The sequence below is a fragment of the Mobula birostris genome, chromosome 11 (genome assembly GCF_030028105.1).
Source record: "Mobula birostris isolate sMobBir1 chromosome 11, sMobBir1.hap1, whole genome shotgun sequence".
NCBI lineage: Eukaryota > Metazoa > Chordata > Chondrichthyes > Myliobatiformes > Myliobatidae > Mobula > Mobula birostris.
In genome coordinates, this window is record NC_092380.1 from 67,714,706 (window position 1) to 67,737,613 (window position 22,908).

The following is a 22,908-nucleotide window of genomic DNA, read 5'->3' on the forward strand; positions in this document are numbered from 1 at the left end:
GTGGAGATTGAAGAGTAGGAAAGAGAGAGGTTTGGAAATAGTAATGAAAATTTGAGGCATTGCTTAACTGTGCACCTCAGTGGTGCAGCAGTTCATGCCACATCGTTCCAAAGTTTGACACTAACTTAGTTGTTATTCCTTCTCCTGTGACTATGTGAGTTTGCTCAGGGTGCACCTCTTTCCACCCATATCCCAAAAAACTTGCTGGAAGGTTAGCAGGCTGCTATATATTAACCCTAGAATAGGTGGACGGCAGGAGAATCAGTGGGGAGAAAATGAACAGGGGAATAAGTGGGGGAATGGACTGGGAGATGACATGGACTTGATGGGTCAAGTGGCGTAAGAAATTATAAGAACATGAGAAATACGAGTTGATATAGGTCAGCAGGCACAACAGTGATGACTGAATGGGAATTAAGTCATGGGCTGCCAAACATACACAATTCAATGTTTAGGGAGCAAGACCAAGGTCAGCCTGGAGTGCATTTCCAATGCAAAGTTCAAAGGCAACAAAGTCTTGGGTGAGGAATGCAGCAGTGGATGAGTGAGGGAGGGGTGATAATAACAATATAAAGGAGATGAAGCAGATGATCTTAACTATGGTTCAAAGATGAAATGTGAATCTCAGCTCAAGATCAAATATGACACCAAGGTTGTTAACAGTTTTGTTCTATTTCCGACCGTTGTCAGGCAGTGCAACAGAGTCCACAGTGCTGAACGATCTGTGAGGTAGAGAAAGGATGCAAGTTGGTTCTTCCCAATATCAAGCAGTGGAAATTTCTGTTTATTTAAGATGTCAAACAAAGATTTTGTTATAAAATGATAAAGAGCCTGTGGAAGGGTTGAGAGAAGGAGCAGTGAGAACATAAAACTTGACCCATTCCTTGTTATGCATCAACGTTAAAATTAATTTAAAATGTTTCTTCTTTTCTTTTTTTAAGTGATATCATAGAACATTAAATTCTAAAAAAAAGTTACAAAATAACAATACCTTGCTCAACAGTTGACTTTTATATTCTGCATTTGAGCGGAAACATCTTACTTGAGCAAATCGTTGACCCTGTCCCCTTAAAGACCAAATGCAGGTCATAGGCGTTTTTCACTAGACATTGCATTAATTAAAGCAATACAGCTTCAACCAGTGCCTGTTGTTCTTGATACTGGACCCCATAGATGTGAGTGAAGTTAATCCAAGATAGCTCAGTCCCAAATGAACTTCGGAATCTGAATGTAGGTATTCATTCTTTGCGCTCATGTGAAGTGAATTTTGGAGAATAGTTGGTAACTGGATCAAGTACATCCAATACATGTTGCACTGTGTATCCACCAGCTAAGACATTCTGTACTTACATGACCTCTATTCTCTTGCATTACTGGGTCCTTTGATTGAATTTGATGTAGTAATGGTACATGCTTGGGCTGAATTCCTGTGATAAACGATGGTCCGTGATCTTTCGTATCAGTATGAACCTCTTTCATCTGTGTGATAGAGGTGAAAAATCAAATAACACACGTTACAAATGCAATATTTCATAAGCCTGCAGAGTTAAAGGCTAAAACACATCAATCGGTCCTTGATTTGCTGAAATAAAAAATATAGAAACCAAAAGCATATCCACTCATATAAAGTATAATTTGATTAGGACATAAAATATCTAGGATTATCTAAGTGGCCAGACCCAAAGTTTGGAAAAGTTGCCTATACTCTTCCAGCCCTCAAAGTCCTCAGACTCATGATAATCAAATAGCTGCTGGTGCTGTAAATCTGAAATTTAAAAAAAGGTACTGGAAATATTCAGCAGTATAGGCAGCACATGTGGTTATGGAAAGACACAGTTCAGATCTAAGAGTAGGATCCTTAAGGAACCGAAGAGCTAATCCAAGTGTGGAGCTTGGTGATGTGAATGAGGTCCTGACAGAATACTTGTCATCTGTATTCACCAAGCAGAATGACATGAAATGTAGTAAGTTCTGGAAGGGAACTGTTACAAGTTTAGACAGTGTCTGTCTTAAGGGAGCAGGGTGCTGTAAGAGAATGCATAAGAGATAATAAGTCCCCAGTGCTTGATGAAATCTATCCCCGCATTCTGTGAGAAGCAAGGAACAAGATACCTGGTGCACCTCACAGAGATTCTCGGCAATTTTCTTTAGGTTTTGTTAGGTGAGGTATTGGAAGGCTGTTAATGCTATTCTGTTTTTTAAGAAGGGAAGTAGGGCTAATACCTCACCTACAAGTTAGTGAGCTTTACATCAAATAGTAAGGAAATTACTGCAGAAAATTCTAAGCAATGGGATTAATGATATTTGGAAAAGCACGGGCTGATCTGGAATATTCAGTATAGATTTGTGCAAGGGAAGAATTGCTTCACTAATTTGATTGAGGTATTAAAGAGGTAAATAAAGAGCCTGATAAAGCAGGGTGATAAACTGGCCACAAGGACTTCTCTCCCCCTGACCTGAGGAGCAAGCAATACCTCAACTCCTTTCCTCCTCCCCATCTAGTATCTGTGTTATCATGGGTGCATAATAAAGAATTTCAGCTCCAGTGGGCAATACGAGGGGTTCACCAGAAACCGGAAGTTACAATGGTGACCTGGTGGCACGTGCACATGGGGTTGAGCAGCAGTTCAGTAATAAAATGTTACGTAAACCCACGCCAGATTTGTCTTCAGTAAGAACAAATATAACAGGATCTATTGCAGCACCTTTGAAAGAGTTTATGATGTTACAAACTCAATTTTAAATTACATTCTATATGTCAAACACTTCTATTAGTCAAATAATCCACCAAGCAGCCTGTCACTGGTATGGGAAAAGGAGTTGAGGGGAAAACCCAAGTGCACAAGAAGAAATGAAATATATGAAAATCCCATAATGAACAGCACCAGAGATTCAGGTCACTTGTTCTACATGGCAACAACACTACCTGCTGCACAGCAACACCTACCATATATGACATCAAGGTGTTCCTATTTAGGACAGCATTGTTTGTGGATAATCAATTCCAGAAAATATCAGGCACCCCTATACCTGTGCAGTCTGAATTTCTTTTCTTTCTCTCTATTTTGCTGAGATTTTTCTCTCAGATGGAATTAAAGTTCACTTAAAAGAAATCAATTGTTCTTCCATTTTCCTACTCTAGTTACTGGTGGAGAGAAAAAATGCATGCATTTACTAGCTCCTGATGGATCCAAAGCTCTTTTAGAAGTCAAGAAAGAGGCATGAAACTTGTTGCTTCATGATCATTTTATTAAGAGTTTACAGAACAAAGAAAACAGAAAAAGAACAGTGATAGAGGTATACTAATTGAAAGAGACAGCGGAATAAAGATGGTACGAAGCATAAAACAGCTATTTTTATACCACAGAGATAAGAAAGTTTTCATTCATATCTTTGCTACAATGGAGGAACTACCGCGTGGAACATCCCCCCAAACATATAGGATTGGCCTCTGGCAACAAACAGAAGCCAGAACCTCACCAAACAATACAGTGCAAGACCCCACAGAAATGTTGCCAGATGGGGCACTGCTTGACAAATGTAAGTGGTACACTCTCAACAGAGCGAAAGCGGGAGTTTGTAGGATGGGAGACAATATGGTGAAGTGGGGTTTAAAGACCAGCAAATCCTGTGAGTGTGGCGAAAGAGTGCAGAACATTGAACATGTTCTACGCAACTGCCCACTCTCACCTGATTTAGCTGACACTGACCTGCTCAACATCAACCAAACAACACTGCCCCTTCCCTCTTCAGTCCTGACGAAGGGTTCCAGCTCAAAACGTTGACTGATCGGATGCCGCCCAACCTGCTGAGTTCCTCCAGCGTGTTGTGAGTGTTGCTTTGGCCCCAGCATCTGCAGTGTATTTTGTGTTAACCGAACAACACTAGAGTGGCTGGCTGTCTGGTGTGACAAGCTATGATAATGATATCCATAGATAAGAATTAACCAATTTGAAAGCTATTATTCAATAATGCAGCACCACGTTAACAAATATGAAAGCACTTATTCACTTTCTGCAGAACTTTCCAGAATTATACTTTGTATAGCCAGCAAAGGCATATTAAACAGCTATGTGCATGTAGGAACTACTTAAAAACCAAGCCTATAATTGATTGTTAAAATGCAAATAAAATAACAATTAAACAGTCTAATCTAAGAATTAAACAATTGATTTCACACACAACACAAACTTTTCTATTTCTCCACAAATTACCCTTGTACTCTACGCATTCTCAAAGTGATGAAAGGAAGTGTTGCATGCATTTGTATGTGAGAGCTAAGTTTTCTGCCATGCAACAAAAATAAAAATAAATTAACTGAATATTTTGGACACTTTTTTCCTAATGAAAAACAAATTTTGCCTTGCAGGTTAACTTAGACAGTGGAACAAAATGTTGATTCAAAGAGTTATGAAGACTGTTTATATCTTTGCGTTACTGATGTCTGCTCTTTAGCCCTAAGTTCTTGGAAGTCATAAAATCAGATCTTTGGAGATGAAAAATATAAAGATCAGCAACATAATCTTTCTTTAAATTGCCTGAGTGGAATAAAACAAAGTGTTCAATCAACTTTGGTTACAGCTATTAAATTTCAACTTTCTCTGCCAAAAGAGTAGTTATGTTTGTAGCAGTTAATATGACATTTTTTGTAAATTTTAGCATTCCTTATTATGAAATATTATGGCATTAGCACATGGGAATCTGTTTTCTTTTCCAGTTGCAGATGGTGAGAGAAGATTACAAAGTGTATTTTACATATGCTGCTGTGACACATGTTCAATAATTGTTAATCTGCTAACATAATTCATAATGACTTAATCAAGTTGAGCTCCCAAACACACTTAAAGCTTTATATTGGGAGCTTGCACCATAACTGAAAAATGGCTTGCCACCAAACAAGCCTATTGAAAAAATGTATGCGTTCTTTCACAGAAAATTAGTCACATGTATAGAGGTTTCATAAACAAGCAAGTTTCCCTGGATCCCATGCTTCTTGACTTTCTGAATGAGCCTTCAATAGGGAACCTTAGCAAATGCATTACTAAAATCTATATACACCACATCCACTGCTCTATTTTATTAATGTGCTTTGTCATATACTCAAAGAATTTGATCAGGCTCATTAGACATGACCTGCCCCTCACAAAGTCATGCTGACTATCCTTAATCAGACTGCTTCTCCAAATCCTCATGAACCCTGTCCCTAAGAATTTCGTCCCATAACTTGCACATTACTGAAGTAAGACTTTCTTGTCTATAATTCCCAGTGTTATCCCAACTCCCTTTCATTAACAGAGAAATAGCATTTGACACCATCCAATCATCTAGTACTATTCTTGTGGCCAGTGAGGATGCAAAGATCATCACCAAATGCACAGCAATCTCTTCTCTTGCTTCTTATAGTAAACTAGGCTTTACCATTGGGCTCCAGGAACTTTCCTTGTTCTGGCATATAAGATAGGTTCAGTACATTGAAATAAACCTTGAAATTTCTCTCTAGGCGCCCAATGCAACTCAGCCCAACTTTCCAAGAACACCTTGTCCTGCCTTATTTTTATACTTGGCCACTTTCATGTTTCAGTTTCCTACCAAAAGATGCTGAATTGTTGCCAACTTTGTGTTTAATTTGTATTGCTCAGTCAAAACTCCAATCAGAATCTGGATCCAGTATTAGAAAAGAAAGGTAATTTCTAACCAATTAAATCACTAGACCCAAAAGCTTTTCAAGTTTTGAATGTTTTCTCACATCTTTGAGGAATGAGAAGTTCAATGGCTTTGTCCGCATGAATCCACTGCCTATGGAATGTAATTTATGAGGAAAATCTTCTTTTCCATCTGGGTGTCCATAAGGAACAAAGTGTTTCTTTGTTATTGAGCGATAGTTATCCTGCAAAAGTTGCCTGAAGGGAACAGTACAGAAAGATAAAGTTAAATATTTCAATCTATTCATCCCTCCCTAACTAATTTCAATCTGTTGGCCTGTTATTTCCCGCATGCTACACTCTGCATTGCTCTGCTCTAAGTTTTATTTTCCAACCATGTGCCATCTCCATTAACCTGTCCATGAACCAGAGGCATGAAAGATTCTGCCACCACTGGAAATCTTGAACAATACCCATAAAATGCTGGGGGATCTCAGCATGTTATCCACTCTTACCCAAGGACTGGATTCCCAAGTTTTTCTATAGAGGAGATATAGTATAGGACAGGTCTTATATTGTCTATAGAGGAAATTAAACTGTTGCTGTTTCAGGCTATGTCTTGAAGGGGTCTCAGCCCTAATGTCAACTGTTTATTTTCCTCCATAGGTGCTGCCTGACCTGCTGAGATCTCCAGCATTTTGTCTGTGTTAACCTGCCTGTGAAATTCTGTAATCTTCCTAACAGCTGGACAAACCACAAATATTATTGTACAATTAGACCCAGAGCAAACTCACTCATTCCATGAGGAGGATGTACATAGACTCCTTACAGAGGATGCTGGGATTGAACTCCAAACTCCAATGTCATAACATTAATAACATCACGCTAACTGTCATGCTTCCAAGATGCATAATGATGTAACTTGTCACATAATGGTGCTGGATACCAGAAACATTCTGTACCTTTCACCATTTTCTGTTTTTACTCCTAATTCCTTCTGACTCAGACTATCAAAGTCAATAAAAAATTAATGTTTTGATACATAATTCAATCAACTGCATTTATTAAGGTCCTCTTACCCAAGGACTGGATTATCAAGTCTGTCTATAGAGGATGTGTAGTGTAGGACAGGTCTTATATTTGTGACATATCCTGCTCCAGAATGCACACCTGTCCTGGGTACAAAGTGTTCATGACCTAGAAGACAAATACATTATTGTTATTGACTTGATCTTTGTCTTTTTTTTTTCCTGCTTCACTCAATCTCCCCAACCTAAAACTGCAAGATCATAAAATTCTCCATGAATGCCACTGTGGTTTATTAGTTGATTTTCAGATGTAAAACTTAATTAGTGGAGAATCGGGGTGATTAAAGTATATCCCTGTAACCTTTCCAAAAATTGATGAAAAGGAAAGCTACAAGTAGAAGCATCTAAAGATGCAGTTTGCCCATAGAAAGTGATTTGATCAGCTTTCAGCTATGTCTTCTAATAAGTTAAATGATGTGTGATATTAATAACAATCTCATTAAAGTTATGCCTGCCAGGAGTGCATATCAGCAAACTGCTCAATCAAAGGCCATAATTTTAAAAGTAATTTGCCTACACTGCTGGCAGGCATGGTAAAACTTTAGAAGCAGCAAAAGTGAAAAAGGATTCTGTTTCTACCTGATAAGTTGGCATTGGAGACTACTTGAAGAAATATGCATTTTGTATTAGCAAAACATGTAAACACAACACAAACAATTAGAATGATCTTAGAAAGCGCTCTCAGTAAAACATAATTGAATCCAGGGATGCAAACCACAGTCATTTTTCCAGTATTAAACCTTCAAGGTGGAATAAATAATGTAACATAGGCACCGTGTAGAGCAAAGGTGATGATGTTCCATTCACTTCAACCTCTTCCAGTTCTGATCTCTGTTGTAGAAGGGTGTTTTATAACTGCCCATCTTCATCATCTTATCTATGCATCTAGCCTTCACACAAAAGTCTAGAAATTTACTACCATCAAGCAAACCAAGACTGGATGTTGGTGTTTGGCAAGGTGGGACTATACTAGATAATGAATACATCTGTTAATGGGCCACTAGACAATTACAATAATATTTTACATGCTGTAAGATGGTGGTTGATTTTCACAATGGTTCTACGGAATTTATTAAAGCTATTGCATTGTTAATGGTTTGATGAGTTTTCTCCTAGTGGATTGGAAGCAAAATAAACAGAATAAGTATGAATCTAAATAATCTAAATAGTCATACTTGTCACACAAGTGCACTGATTTGTAAATAACATTCTGGAAATTTCTAAAGCACACGTTTAATAAAGTCATTAACCACCTGATGTTTGCAGATGAAAGATTTCTTTGGTCTGAATAGCTTTGCAGGTATTTTGTTTCATTGTTTTGCATTTGACTATAGTTATACAGAGAAGTGTTAACATTTCTATTAATATTACAGGTGGGCCTACGTATCATAGGCCAGGATGCCACTGATGCTCTGCTTGGCCACTTGCAAACCTAGGTATTTTCCAAATTCGGTCAGACATTTTTTTGATGGAACACGAGACTATTGGTTGAACACCTCTGACTGAACAAAGGTGAAGTTTGACAGATGACTTAATTCCCTCCTACACACACCAAGAACAATCTCTGGAAATTTCACACCATAGACCCAGACCCAAAAGGAAGGGTCTCAACCCAAAACGTCAACTGTCCATTTTTGCTCCACAGATGCTGCCTACCTGGCTGAGTTCTTCCAACAGCTTCTTTTTTGTTCCAGATTCCAGCATCTGCAGATTCTTGAGTCTCCACAGCCACAGTCATTGTTTTCATAAATATCAATATCTGAATTTAACTTAATCACAAACAAGTGAAAATCTGTAGATGCTGGAAATCCGAGCAACACACACAAAATGCTGGAAGAACTCAGCAGGCTATTCAGTATCTATGGAAAAGAGTACTGTCCATGTTTTGGCCCGAAACTCTTCGGCAGGCCTGGCCTGCTGAGTTCCTCCAGCATTTTGTGTATGTTGTTCTGAATGTAACTTGCTAAACAACACTGTAGTCCAGATTCATTCTGCCCTATGGATAGTGAGGGAATACTCCAATCCAATTTAGGCTTCCATGAATATGAACAGAAGAAGCAAGTTCTGTTTCAGTTTCAGAATTGTAATTAATCCCTTACTTCAACTATAAGTACTGGTAACTTGGAAATTATGATAACACACTCATTGTAGGTCATGACCTTGATCTAACTTGAAGTTCAATGCACTTTTGCATTTAACCTAGCTCCCCCAATTCACTCCACTATTCTTTCCTAGGTCTTCCTCATCCAGAGGCTTCTGCTACTCAGTAGAAACACCTGCTGACCTGATCAGAAGGCAATTGTCAGTAGCTGGGGCAGGGTAATGATGGATCCTGCTCTTACAGAATAGATGATTGTGTTCTGAGGCTGTTGGGTGTGGTGTGTCTTGCAGAATAAGTGAGTGTACAGTGTGCTGGACCACATAAATGTCAGATAAGAATAATGGTTCTTGAAAAGTAGAGTGATGGGTATATATGTAACACACACAAAATGCTGGAGGAACTCAGCAGGCCAGGCAGCATCTATGGAAGAGAGCACAGTTGATGATTCGGGCTGAAACCCTCCAGCAGGACTGGAGAGAAAAAAAATGATGAGGAATAGAGTTAGACGGTGGGGGAAGGGGAGGGAGAAATACAATGTGATAGGTGAAATCAGGAGGAGAAGGGATGAATTAAAGAGCTGGGAAGTTGATTGGTGAAAGAGATACAGGGCTAGAGAAGGGGAATTTAATAAAAGAAGACAGAAAGCCGTGAAAGAAAGAAAAGGGGGAGGAGCACCAGAGGGAGGCAATGGGCAGGTAAGGAGAAATGGTGAGTGAGGGAAAAGGGGATGGGGAATGGTGAAGGGGTGAGTGGATGGATATTCTCTCTGGGTAGCCTCCAACCTGGTGGCATGAACAACGATTTCTTGAACTTTTGGTAATGCCCACACCCACTTCACCATTCCCCATCCCTTTTACCCTCTCTCACATTATCTCTTTGTCTGCCATCACCTCTCTCTGGGGCTCCTCCCCTCTTTTCTTCTCTCCATGGCCTTCTGTTCTCTCCTATTTCATTCCCCCTTCTCCAACCCTGTATCTCTTTCTCCAAACAACTTTCCATCTCTTTACTTCACCCCTCCCCCTCCTGGTTTCACCGATACCTTGTGTTTCTCACTCTCCTCCCCCCACCTTTTAACTCCACTCCTCATCTTTTTTTTCTCCAGTCCTGCCAAAGGGTCTCAGCCCGAAACGATGGCTGCACTCTTTTCCATAGATGCTGCCTGGCCTGCTAAGTTTCTCCAACATTTTGGGAGTGTTGCTTGAATTTCCAGCATCTCCAGATTTTGTTTTGTGTAGGATGAGAATATTTAAGTCTGAGCAGTGCAAGAAGCTAGTGACAGATAGGATTAGTAGACCTGTCTACTAACCTCAAGTGAAATCATACTACCTTTCCCAGGACCACGTTCATTTACCTAATCTATATCTGGTTCTTCTACTCATACCACTGACCTCCTCCCACTCATGCTTCTTGGTGCTCCAGGATGACTCCTAGATCGCTGAAGACAATGGACCTCTTTCCCCTCTTCCCACAAACCAAGTTGTTTATAGAAAAGTCAAAGAACAGGGATACAGTTTTCTGCCAAGTTTCACCATAGTTTAAAACAGTCTTTTTGAAGGCTTGGAATTTGAAATTATGATAATCTTTCATTTAAATGGTGAAGTCATGGCTTCAGGCAGCACTTGTTGGTTTCAGTATCTAATTGCCTCTTGTGGATAAGAACTAACGCAATAAATAGCATGCTTAGTGTTTGATGGATGCTACCATCATGCTAATGAAGTGAGAACACAAAATTTGTGTCAAAACAATGCACGTTAGCGGTACATCACAATGTCAGCACTTACTTCCAAACTCAATCCAAGTTTCTTTTAATCTGCATCAAAAAATATGATTTTACCTAAACTTCTGAGGTATGGACCTATTGAATTTCTACCAACAGAGAGCTCGCTAAGTTCGAATTTTCTGTAGTCTGTGTGCCTCATTATGGTTAGGTGTGAGTGATATGAATAATAATTATCTGGCATTGCTCAAAGCCATTTTAGAAAGGGATTTCACAAATATGTGACAGAAAATAATGTCATCATTGCAGGGCTTATTTTGAACTAAGCCTTATGAGATAGGTTCATGCCGAGCATTGCCAATTAACCAAGCATTGTTAAATCAATCATCTTAGATCACCTATACTGTGAATTGACCAACTAACCAATTTTCCATTGTGGATTCTTAGCACTGGGCTTGTAGTACTGCACACTAATCTCTTCCAATAAACCCCCAGTAGCACAAAGGATCACACTGCACTCTCCTACCAAAGGATGTTGAACATGTTGTAGAGTAGAATTTCATGGGATCAACATCTGCTCCGAAACTTGTCTTTGCATAGTGAGGTGTGCTGTCCACAGAAATCAAAGCCATTTTGCATCGACTGTACTCTGAAACAAGATTGTTTTTCAAAAATATTAGTATGGGTTCTCATGGCTGAATTTATTGAAAATGTGTGCAGCTTTAATCAGATTTCAATCCATTTGGCACCCATTAAAATGTTCTGATTGTGATAACACTGGTATCAGTATACTACCTAATTAACAATCAAGTATCCTAAAATTGGGCTGTAATTGTTTTTCTCTGAGTGGATGCAATACTTTCCTTTCTAACGGCCTACCATTTGGATATTTCCTTGTCATGTAACCTGGGCTGCTACCCCCCTATGAAGAAAATGGTGGGAAGTCATGAACAAGGGAACATGGATGCAAAATAAGGGGCTGGTCATTTAAAATAATCCTTGATAGCAGTGGAGCCCAGATCATTAGATATATTTAAGGTGGAGTTAGAAAAAATGTCATAGAATGTGGAATTGGAGATTTTGGGGAACTGGCACAGAAGATGAACTGAGACCTGTCTAAATCAGCCGTGATCAGATTGAATGGTGGGGCAGGCTTCAAGGGTCTGGCGGACTATTCCTGCTACTACTTTTTGTGTGTTCTTGTTGTTACATTTCCTTGGTTTCTTTCTTGTTGTCTTCCAGTCAGTCAGTAGATTTTGTTTAAGGTGTTCTGCTCTCATCATTGTTTTTGTGAGGTATAATAATGACCCACAGAGAAGTGCAAGTTACAAGTTTAGTTTCCAATCTATGCTTAATTAATCAATCTCAACTGAAGAAAGTTCCACAATTTTCCTTATTGCTTTGAAAATTCATTGGAGCCCTGGGGATCACGACTGCTCTAGAAGGAACATTAACATGAGTAGTTGCTCGGATACAGAGAACTGTGGGTTATCTAGCTGTCATTTTTCAATGAATTTTATTGCATGCAGAGTAAAGATCGAGGATGTAAAATATTAACAATTTCTCTGCACAGCTGCTGTCTGATCTGTTTCTTCCAGCACTTTTTCTTCCATTTCCTGTTTCTAGCTTCCACAGCATTTTGTTTTTGTTTTGTTGTGAGCATTAATCTCAGTCTACTATGTATAATGGACAGAGGCCCTGGCACTCAAATATTACGTTAGCTAATTAACTTCCAACACAGTTCTGAAACCTTTCCCAAATTACTTCTTCTTGCTTGCACTATTCATCTCCTCCTTAAAAGAAGTGATGTTCACACTTGAGCCAATATAGAGCATTGGAATGGTAGTTTCTGTTTATTTTAAATAACATTTGAAGTAATCAGTCGGTGATGTGGTTCTGCCTGCTTATTCTGCCCTTTAATAACTACATCAATATTATTAATCTGAAAATACTTCATAAATGCTGTGAGATTACCTGCCTCTATCATCCTCTCAGGCAGTACATTCCAAATTCTAGACATTCTCTGGGGTATAAAGTTCTTCACAAGGCCCTCTCTAAATCTCGTATCCACCTTCCCTAGACCTGTGCCCTCCAGTGCTACAAATTAGCTTTATTCATCACATATACATTGAAACAAACAGTGAACTGTATTGATTGTGTCAACAACCAGCACAAATTTGAGTATGTGCTGAGGGCAGCTCGCAAGTGGCACCAACATAGCTTGACCACAACTTACTAATCCTAACCCGTACATCTGCGGAATGTGGTAGGAGACTGAGCCACTTGGAGCAAACCCACACAATCGCAGGGAGATAGGCAAACCCCATACAGACAGTGGCAGGGATTGAACCTGGATTGCTGGCGCTGTAAGAGCAATACTCTAAACACTACGCAACCGCGCAAATGAGAAAAAACAGGGAACTATAGACCAGTCAGTCTATCTTCTCTGGTAGCTAAGTTACTGAAGGGAATTCTTGGGGGAAGATATAAATACATCTGGAAAGAAAGAGGTTGATTAGGGGTAATCAGCATGGCCGTGTGCACAGACATCATCCCTTAAGAACTTGATTCAGTTTGTTTGATCAGATGGCCAAGAAAGTATTGCAGCTTTGAAGGAATTGTATCATTCAACAACAATGAGGACAAATTTTGATACTGTTTTAAAATATTTAAATATAGAGCAGGGAATAACATAGTAGGGTCATGTGTGGCAACAGTAATTTTAGGTGCTCTGGATTACAACATCTGTAGTCAATGGCATCTCCAAAATATTTTGATAAATGAGCAACATTAAACTATATCTTGACCTAAGCTAAAAATAGACCTCGAAGCTTGCCTCTGACAGATATTGTGTGTGTGTGTGTGTGTGTGTGTGTGTGTGTGTGTGTGTGTGTGTGTTTGTGTGTGTACAAATCATAAGTCTGCATTCAATAGATGAAATGGAGGAAAGAACTAACATCTTGAACCGCTTAAGATTAAAGGGGAAAAAAAGTAAGAGAAAAAAATGGGGCAGGGAAAATTACTTCAATAAATTAATATCACTCATTTCAATAAAGAGTTCTTTCCATTTATAGTTGTGGTGCCAAACATCTTCACACAGCAGCTTTCCTCTTAAAATGTACCTCCACAGCAGACAATCTGCACATATATTTACAGCATACTTCAGAATAATGGCATTTCACTGGAATTTTTCCAAGAATAGTTTATTTTTTGAAAAAAATCTATTGAATTCTCTTCCCGTTGCATATACGCACAAATATTTAACTGATTTTGTGATATTTCTTTCACTTGAAGATAAATCATATTCAGATGGAATTCTATATTTGTATAAGAATATAAACATAGAAACTATGTTCAACCTTTCAAATCTTTTTCACAGACTAATGAACAAAAGAAAACTGGCTGCAAGCTTCTCCATCAAAAGCTGCCGAACAAAACTTCACAATTTCGACTTAACACCCTTCATTATTGTTGTTTCCTTTCCCCTTTTGATGGAAGGGAAAAGAATGATTTTGTCAATTAGGGAGAAAAACGGAAAAAAAATCTTGAATGTATTTAATTAAAGCAAAGTAATTTTGAAATCACTCTCATTGCCCTCTGAATTTTTACCTCGGGAACAAAATGAGAGGCCGAATTCTAATGACTGAGCTAAGTCTAATCACTTTATTCTTTTATTTAAAGTCTACATAATACAATTTAATATTTTATTTGCCTTGGCTGTAGTTTTTTGACAATGGTTTATTTAAATGAATTGAGCAATCTTTCAACTCTACCACGCAAGAGAGCAAATGCAGTACCACCTGCCAGTTCCCTTGGAAGTTACACATTATTCTGACTCACAAGTAGAGTGTTCCTTTACCATTGTTCAAACTAAATCAAGGAATCCTTTTTCAATAGCAATATGGGTTCACCTTCAAAATATGGCCCGCAATAGTTCAAGAATGAAATTCACTATCACTTTCTCAGAGCAATGAGTCATGGCCATTAAATTCTGGCCTTGCCAGCAATGCCCACATTCTATTTAATCTAATTTTAAAAATCATAAATGAAAATGTTACTCTTATCTATCAACTAATTCCTTAAGTGCATGTCACTCTATTGTCTTAAATACCATTGCCAGAGTTTATTAAAGTGTATCCAAACCTGCTTGCAAAGATTTGTTCTTCACAGTCATTACAGCCAAGTAAATTTTTCACACCATGTTCCTTGGACCTAGATGTAGCAAAGCAGTAGAGAAAAGGAACTTGATACAAGATCAGAGAAGGCAACAAAACAGGCAATGCCAATAGACAAGTAATAGAGCCACAGAAGAGATAATGGCTGCTTTTTAAGCTTCTGAAATCTACAATGAAATCAGAAATAATGGTACTTTTGAAGGATATGAAGGAACAAGGTTTTTATTGCTCTATGAAGAGATATGAATACAGGATGTAGCCCGTCCGCCAAAGAAAGGAAGGACTGGATGTCGCAATCATCCTAGGTCATACTGAGAAGTAGCTTAGGGGAGACAAGCCTGGTAGAGGGAGGTGGGTGGGTCTTGATACTGAAGAATCAGTATCCCACAAAGTAGGTTAGGACACTGGAGAAAGATTTAGGATTAGTTGCTGGGGTGGGTGGAGGTGGGTAGTTGGATGTGTTGAGATGAGCCAGAATATAGCAATGTGGTATGGAAACTGAGTTGAAATTATACCAGTAACCAAGAAGAACTGGATCAGCTGCCTTGACGGCTATTGTCCAGTAGCACTCACTTCTGAAAGTGCTTTGAGAGGTTAATCATGTCTGGAAATAACTCCTGTCTCAGCACGAACCACAACCCACTGCAATTTGCTTATCGCCACAATAGGTTTATGGCAGAAACAAGCTTATTGACTCTTCATGCGGCCTTCAATCACCTGGACAATACACAAACATTTGTAGACACCTGTGTCAGGATGCTGGTTATTGACCACAGCTCAAAGTTTAACATAATCATTCCTACAGTTCTGAGCAAAACGCTCAAGAACCTAGGCCTCCACCTTCCTCTGCAAATGGATCCTTGACTTCCTAACCGGACGACTGCAATCTGGGTGGATTGGAAATAACATCTCCACCTAGCTAACAGTCAACACTGGCACACCTCAGGTATATGTGCTTAGCCCACTGCTCTACTCTCTCTATGCCCATGACTACGTGGCTAGGCACAGCTCAAATGCCATCCATAAATTTGCTGATGATACAACTATTATTGACTGATTTCAGATGGTGATGAGAGGGCATACAGGAGTGAGATTTATCATCTAGTTGAGTGGTATCGCAGCAACAACCTTGCACTCGACATAAGGCCAAAGAACTGATTGGGGACTTCAGAAAGGGTAAGACGAGGGAACATGCGCCAGTCCTCTTAGGTGAATAAGAAATGGAAAGAGTGAGGAACTTTAAGTTCTTGGGTGTCAATATCTCTGAGGATCTATCCTAGACCCAACATATCAATACAGTTACAAAGAAGTCATGACAGCAGCTATATTTCATTAGGAGTTTGAAGAGATTTGTTATGTCACCAAAGCCACTCAAATTTCTACAGATGTACCAAAGAGAACATTTTAACTGGCTGCATCACTATCTGGTGTGAGGAGGTGGGGGCACTGCTGCATAGGACCAAAATAAGCTGCAGAGAGTTGTAAACTCAGTCAACTCCATCATGGGCACTCGCCTCCATAGTATCCAGGACATCTTTGAGAAGTGACGCCTCAAAAAAGCAGCATCTTTCATTAATTTTCCAGTCACCTAGGTCATGCCTGTTCTTATTGCTATAGCCAGGAAGGAGGTACGGAAGCCTGAAGGCACACACTCAGTGATTCAGGAACAGCTTCTTCCCCTCTGCCGTACCATTTCTGAATGGACCTTGAATCCATGAACACTACCTCACTACTTTTTTATTTCTATCTTTGAACTACTTATTTAATTATATATGTATACTTGAATTAATTCCTTATGTTTTCTCTATTATCATATACTGCATTGTACTATGGCCACAAAGGCAACAAATTTCACAACAGAAGTCAGTGATATGGACTTCGGCAAGGACTAGAAGGGCTGAGATGGCCTGTTTCCGTGCTGTAATTGCTATATGGTTATAATAAACCTGATTCTGATTCTGAGAGAGAGCCACCACAGAGGTAAAGACGTTCTATATATTTCATACTTATTGTTGTTGCTGGTTCCTTTCTGTGCCTTATGGCACACTGGGTGGCAACCATGTCATCTCTATTAGCATTTGTCTGTTTTTTACGAGGCCAAGTTGTGAGCTCGATACTCAACTCAGCACAGATGGAAAGCGTGCAAGGAGCCAGTCAGATTTGAGCCCGGGATCACTCACCTTGCAAGTCCAGTGCGGATGCCACTACACCACTAGCCGGCTATTTTATACTTAATATATACAGTAAATAAAATTGTAACTTGCCTTTCTTTACATTAACTACACAATTATATCAATTTATTTCATTACAGGGTGTTAATGACACTCATATTTTCTTCTTGAACAATATACCTATATGAAGCTTTTGAGAGGCTGTTGCACAGAGCTCAATACTAAAATATCCAGTGGTAGCAAGCTCCTGGATTGTGCTCTTTCCTCCAGTCTTATGGTGGCTGTACCAAGCTACACTGATTTCCACAGCACCTGGAATGTACTAAAGGACAGCAGTCACTTAGGGACATTTCCTTTTACATTAACATTAGAAAATTTGAGGAAGATTAAAGTCACCTGCCAGCAGCTGTACCGCAGAGGTTAAAGGTTAATCTAAAGGGACTTTTTCTGAAATGGTTCTCACTGACAGACTCCACACACACTGGGTCCCAGTCAGGCAGGTCACCTTTAACATGTGGTGAAGCAGGCCTCCTTCCACAGGAATGGTTTGCGCCACCTATAGGATGAATGGAGGATAACAGAAGCAGTGTCCTGACATGCTTTGATCTCACTGCATCTTTTTCAGACACTTGTACACAATAGTATGTGAGACACTCAGAGGAACTGCAGGGAAATCCACAGACTTATGTACTTATTCTCTAACTTCTCTAATGAAGATTCTTCTCTGAACTTGTTCAGAACATTCAGTTGTTGTTCTATGCAACAGTTTTTAGATTATTTAACTAGAAATTCATCCTGGGTCAAAAATGTTCATTGTACTTTGTACAAGGGTAACTCAGCATATAACACAATCATGCCCCCAGTTCTAATCAACAAGCTCCAAAACCTGGGCCTTTCTATCTCTCTCTGCAACTGTATTCTTGATTCCCCACTGGAAGACCACTCTGTGGGGACTGGAAATAACAAATCCTTCTCAATGATGTGTGCTTCAAGGATGCATGCTTAGCCCATTGCTCTACTCTCTCTGCACCAATGATTGTGTGGCTAGCACAACTCAAACACCATCTGATGACATAACTATTGTGGGCAGAATATCAGATGGTGTCAAGGAGGCATACAAGAGCAAGATGGACCAGCTGACTGAGTGGTGTCGCAGCAACAACCTCGCACTCAAAATCAGTAAGACCAAAGTACGGATTGTGGACTTCAGGAAGGGGAAGTCGAGGAAACACACACCAATCCTCAGCGAGGGAGCAGAATTGGAAAGCGTGAACAGTTTCAGCTTCCTGAGTGTGAACATCTCTGAGGACCTATGCTGGGCCCAATGTTTTGATGCAATTACAAAGGAGGTTGTGGACAACTAGTGTGCCAGCAAAGACATTTGCAAATTTCTACAGATATACGATGGTACTGTATAAACCTGTTGTTTAATTTCTTGTTTTAGTTCCACAGTTTCTGGCTCAGTTTCTTCCTCTTCTGGTTTTTCCTCCATCTTGACATCAGGCATTGTAAATTCTAGCTTTCATTATTATATATAGCAATGAATTCCTGCCATAAAACATGACGTACGAAAGTGATGTTAAACCTTATTCTGATTCTCAAACACAGGGGAATGCAGATACTGGAATCAAGAGCATAAAAACAAATTGTCAGAGGAGCATAACAGGTCAGGCAGCATCTGTGGATGGAAATAAATAGTCAACAATTTGGTCTGAGATAATTCATTTGGCTGCACAACATTCCATTCAGATTGACAGACAGACTACATGTTCTTTGTAAAAAACACCTTGGACCCCTTATAACACACACAAGATGCTGGAGGATTCAGCAGGCGAGGCAGCATCTATGGAAAAGAGTAAACTGTGGACATTTCAGGCCGAAACCCTTCATCTGGACTGGAGAAAAAAGATGAGGTCAGATTAAGAAAGTGGGGGGAGGGGAGGAATAAATACAAGGAAGGAGGTGATAGGTGAAACCGGGAGAGGGGGAGCGGTAAGGTAAAGAAGTGGGAAGTCGATTGGTGAAAGAGATAAAGGGCTGAAGAAGAGGGAATCTGAAAGGAGAGGACAGAAGGCCATGGAAGAAAGGGAGGGAGGAGAAGCTCCAGAGGGAGATGATCGGCAGGTAAGATGATAAGATGAGAGAGGGAAATGGGAATGGAGAATGGTGAAGGGCGGTGGGGCACTACAGGAAGTTTGCGAAATCGATGTTCATGCCATCAGATCAGAAGCTACCCAAATGGAATATAAGGTGTAGCCTCATCACAGCAATAGAGGAGGCGTGGACTGACATGTCAGAATGGCAATAGGAAGTAGAATTAAAATTGGTGGCTAATGGGAGATCCCGCTTTTTCTGTCAGATGGAGTGTAGGTGCTCGGTGAAGGGGTCTCAGCGATATGCAGGAGAGAACACCAAGAGTGCCAGATACAGCAAATGACCCCAACAGACCCACAGGTGAAGTGACACCTCACCTGGGAGGACCGTTTGGGGCCCTGAATTGTGGTGAGGGAGGAGAAGCAGGCCAGGTGTAGCACTTGCTGAGCTAGCAAGGATAAGTGCCAGGAGGGAGATCAGTGGGGAGGGACGAATGGACAAGGAAATTGATTACGGAGTGATCCCTGTGGAAAGCAGAATGTGCAGGAGGGAATGATGTGCTTGGTGGAGGGATCCCGTTGAAGGTGACAGAAGTTACGGAGAATTATGCACTGGATGAGGAGACTGGTGGGGTGGAATCTGAGGACAAGAGGAACCCTACCCCTGGTGGGGTGGCGGGAGAATGGACTGAGGGCAGACATGTGCAAAGTGTAAGAAATGCCAGTGAGGGCAACGTTGTTGGTGGAGGAAGGGAAGCCCCTTTCTTTGGAGAAGGAGGACATCTCCTTAGTAGAACAAGTGCTAGACCTGCCCCTACACCTCCTCCCTCATTACTATTCAGGGCCCCAAACAGTCCTTGCAGTTGAAGTAACACTACAGCTGTGAGTCTGTTGGGGTGATATACTGTAACCAGAGCTCACGGTGTGGCCCCCCAGTGCCCACCCATTTTAATTCTACTTCCCATTCCCATTCCGACATGTGAGTTCATGGCCTCCTCTACTACCGTGATGAGGTCACAATCAGGTTGGAGGAACATCACCTGATATTCCGTCTGGGTAGCCTCCAAACTGATGGCAGAAACTTCGATTTCTCGAACTTCCGGTAATGCCCCACCACCCCCGCCCCATTCCCATTTCCCTCTCTCACACCTCCTTATCCATCCATCACCTCCCTCTGGTGCTCTTCATGAAGGGATGTTCATAAAGGGATAGTACCGACTAGCGGATTTCAGGCTGCAGGGGTGCACGCTGAAAGATGCACTGAAGCTGTATACAGACTATGCAAAGGCTTTGTGAGGAAGTACTATGATATAAGGTCCTGCTACTGTTGAACACAGAGGGGCTGAGTCCTGCGTAACAGCCTCTCAAACACTTGAAGCATGTACTGTTTCAAAGAGGCCACATGAGTGACATTAGTGCTTTATATGCACAATGTATTAACCTGATGTCAGTACAAATGTATAGACTTGACAACACTATAAATTTATAGAATATAAGAAATGCCATGTACTGCTTTGTATTTCTTGTATTTTTTTCTAGAATAAACTTTATTTTGAAATAAACAAAAAAGAACTGATTTCAGAGGCAGGCTTCAATGTGCTAATGCAATTACATAGCATGCTTTTATATTGCCAGCTGGGGATGAATCTCCAGGCAACTGTACTTTGGCTTAATTTTCCAATCATTATACCTTCTCTACTGCTGTTCTTCTGCCCTCCAGTGGACTTAACAAATCTGTACATATTGAGCTTTTAATGAAATAACAGCACGATGGAATTGGGAATAAATATAGCTCTGCAGAAATGATAATACTATCAACTCCCAATGGATCAGAGGAAGCATTTCAAATAAAATAACACATTTACCTTGTTGTTTCTGAAAGGTCTTTGGAATGGGGCTATATATTTATTAATTCTATTTAGTTAGATTTCAGAAGTTATGCAAGTAAGCGTCATGGCAGCGTGATTGTGGGTCTGCAGAAATTTGACTGCTGCATATACTAATACTCCAATGTGCTGTCTTAATTTATTGATTGAATAGTAAATTAGCGACGTCTGTATAATCAGTTCATAAATTAGGTATGTTATTGCAGAACACGTTCCCAGATGTTTAAGTATTCTCTTGCAAGTTATTCATTGTGCACTAGGAATATTATTGATTTATGTTAATGAGTTGATCACGTACATTAGTACCAAATCAGCTTACCGGTCTTCAGATCTTCACACCACCTGGAATTCAGTAGTCCCATACATCTTAAAGAGCAGTTTGCTGTGTATTTAATATTTCAGTAATATTTGAGTATTGTCTGTCTGTCTAGGTACCATATTCGATGCGGAATTTGGTGACCATGGTTTTCCATATAGATCTATCCTTCGTTTTTTGGATGACTTCTATTTCCTCAATATGTAGCCACCTGGCTATGCTTTTGATGTACATAAGCCGAGGTCTTCCTCTAGGTTTACTCCCCTCAATCTTTCCAGAGAGTATGAGTTTTTCTTGTTCACCTTTCCGCATGATGTGTCCTAGGAATCTGAGTTGTCTTTCTCTTATTGTTGGTATGAGTGATTGAACTGCTTGAGCTCTTCTGAGAACTTCTTCATTTGATGTGTGTGTGGTCCATGATATTTTTAACATTCTCCTGTAGAACCATAATTCAGCTGCTTCTAGTCTCTTTTCCATTGCTGGGGAAATGGTCCAGCATTCAATTCCATAAGTCAGAATAGAATAAATGTATTTGAGTATTATTGCAAATATATTGAAATCGCTGTATCAATGGAAATACTAGATGGCGATACAATTGAGTTGCAGTCAGGAATGAAAGTGAGCATGAACAAAATTGCAATGTCTAAGTAATTTTGAGGGGCTCACATACACGAGACCAGGGGTTGGCAACCTTTGTGGCTCTGTGGGCCGGATCGCGTATTAATGAGCGGATGGTGGGACAGGTAAATGCCATAAAAAACTTGAAATATGGGAATTATCCACTTAAATACACATAGTTATGTTTTGCCTCAAATTAATGAATAACACATGCTAGAAAATCGTTTGTGCTTAACCAAGGATGCCAATTAGTAATCAAAGAACTCAGTTTAGTTTTTCTGCCCCATCAGCTGTGATGCCAATTAGCTTCGACACATTAAGTTTTATTTCTGACATCATTTTCAGCAAAGCTTCAAAAATATCCGTGTCCTTCATAAGAATTAATTGAATAAACTCTTCAAAAATTTGAAAAATTGAGGTCACTCCTCGCACAAACACTGCAAGTTGAGCAATGTCTCTCAAGTCTGTACTCTCATCAAGCGCAATTCATTGCAGGCATCCCTTAAACAACTTTTAACAGCTGCTGACATTTCTTCAACTCGCCGTGTGATCGTTCTTGCTGACAGGCTGATAGATGCAAATAAAGGTTTCTTTTCAGGACAAACAATATCCAACACTGCCAGTAAACGTTCTTTGACAAACTTTCCATTGGAAAAGGCTTCATCTTTTCTGCAATACGTTTTGAGACTTCGTAGCTGGCACGGGTATTTCCTTCATTTTCACTGCTTTTTTGGCACTCAGCGTCTACCTTCCTGCGTTTTGCATTCATTGCCATTGGAATTTTTTCTTTGATTTTATTTCGAAACGCGAGTTATTCAACAAATATCGTAGCACATGTAAATATTTGGATATTTAGCGTGGATTTCTTGTTAAAACACAGTGATGCTGTTTCTGTTTACAAATTTGAACGATCCCATCTGAAAATCTGTGCATGCACGGAGAGTATCTAATACATATTAATAAGGTAGTCTGCCTTCCCATCATTCGTATATACCAGAGTTTGGTTTGGAACAAAAACGGAACCTGGGGCCAGTGTAACAGGATGCATGCACGCCCATCAGTGTAGTTGCGTGAAACACTCAGAATAAGGAAAAATCGCTT

The 22,908-nt window shown here is 39.9% G+C and overlaps 1 protein-coding gene across 1 annotated transcript in view; it reads right to left on the reverse strand.

Annotated features, from left to right (window-relative positions):
* saxo4 (stabilizer of axonemal microtubules 4) overlaps positions 1-11,194 on the reverse strand; it is a 155,971-nt gene extending 144,777 nt beyond the window's left edge. The window contains exons 1-4 of the mRNA XM_072273144.1: positions 11,075-11,194; positions 6,722-6,839; positions 5,747-5,900; positions 1,351-1,479 (exon numbers count right to left, since the gene is read on the reverse strand). Coding sequence (XP_072129245.1) covers positions 1,351-1,479; positions 5,747-5,900; positions 6,722-6,839; positions 11,075-11,180 — 507 coding nt within the window. The 5' untranslated portion in view covers positions 11,181-11,194. The remainder of the gene's footprint in view (positions 1-1,350; positions 1,480-5,746; positions 5,901-6,721; positions 6,840-11,074) is intronic.
* Between the last annotated feature and the right edge of the window lie 11,714 nt (positions 11,195-22,908).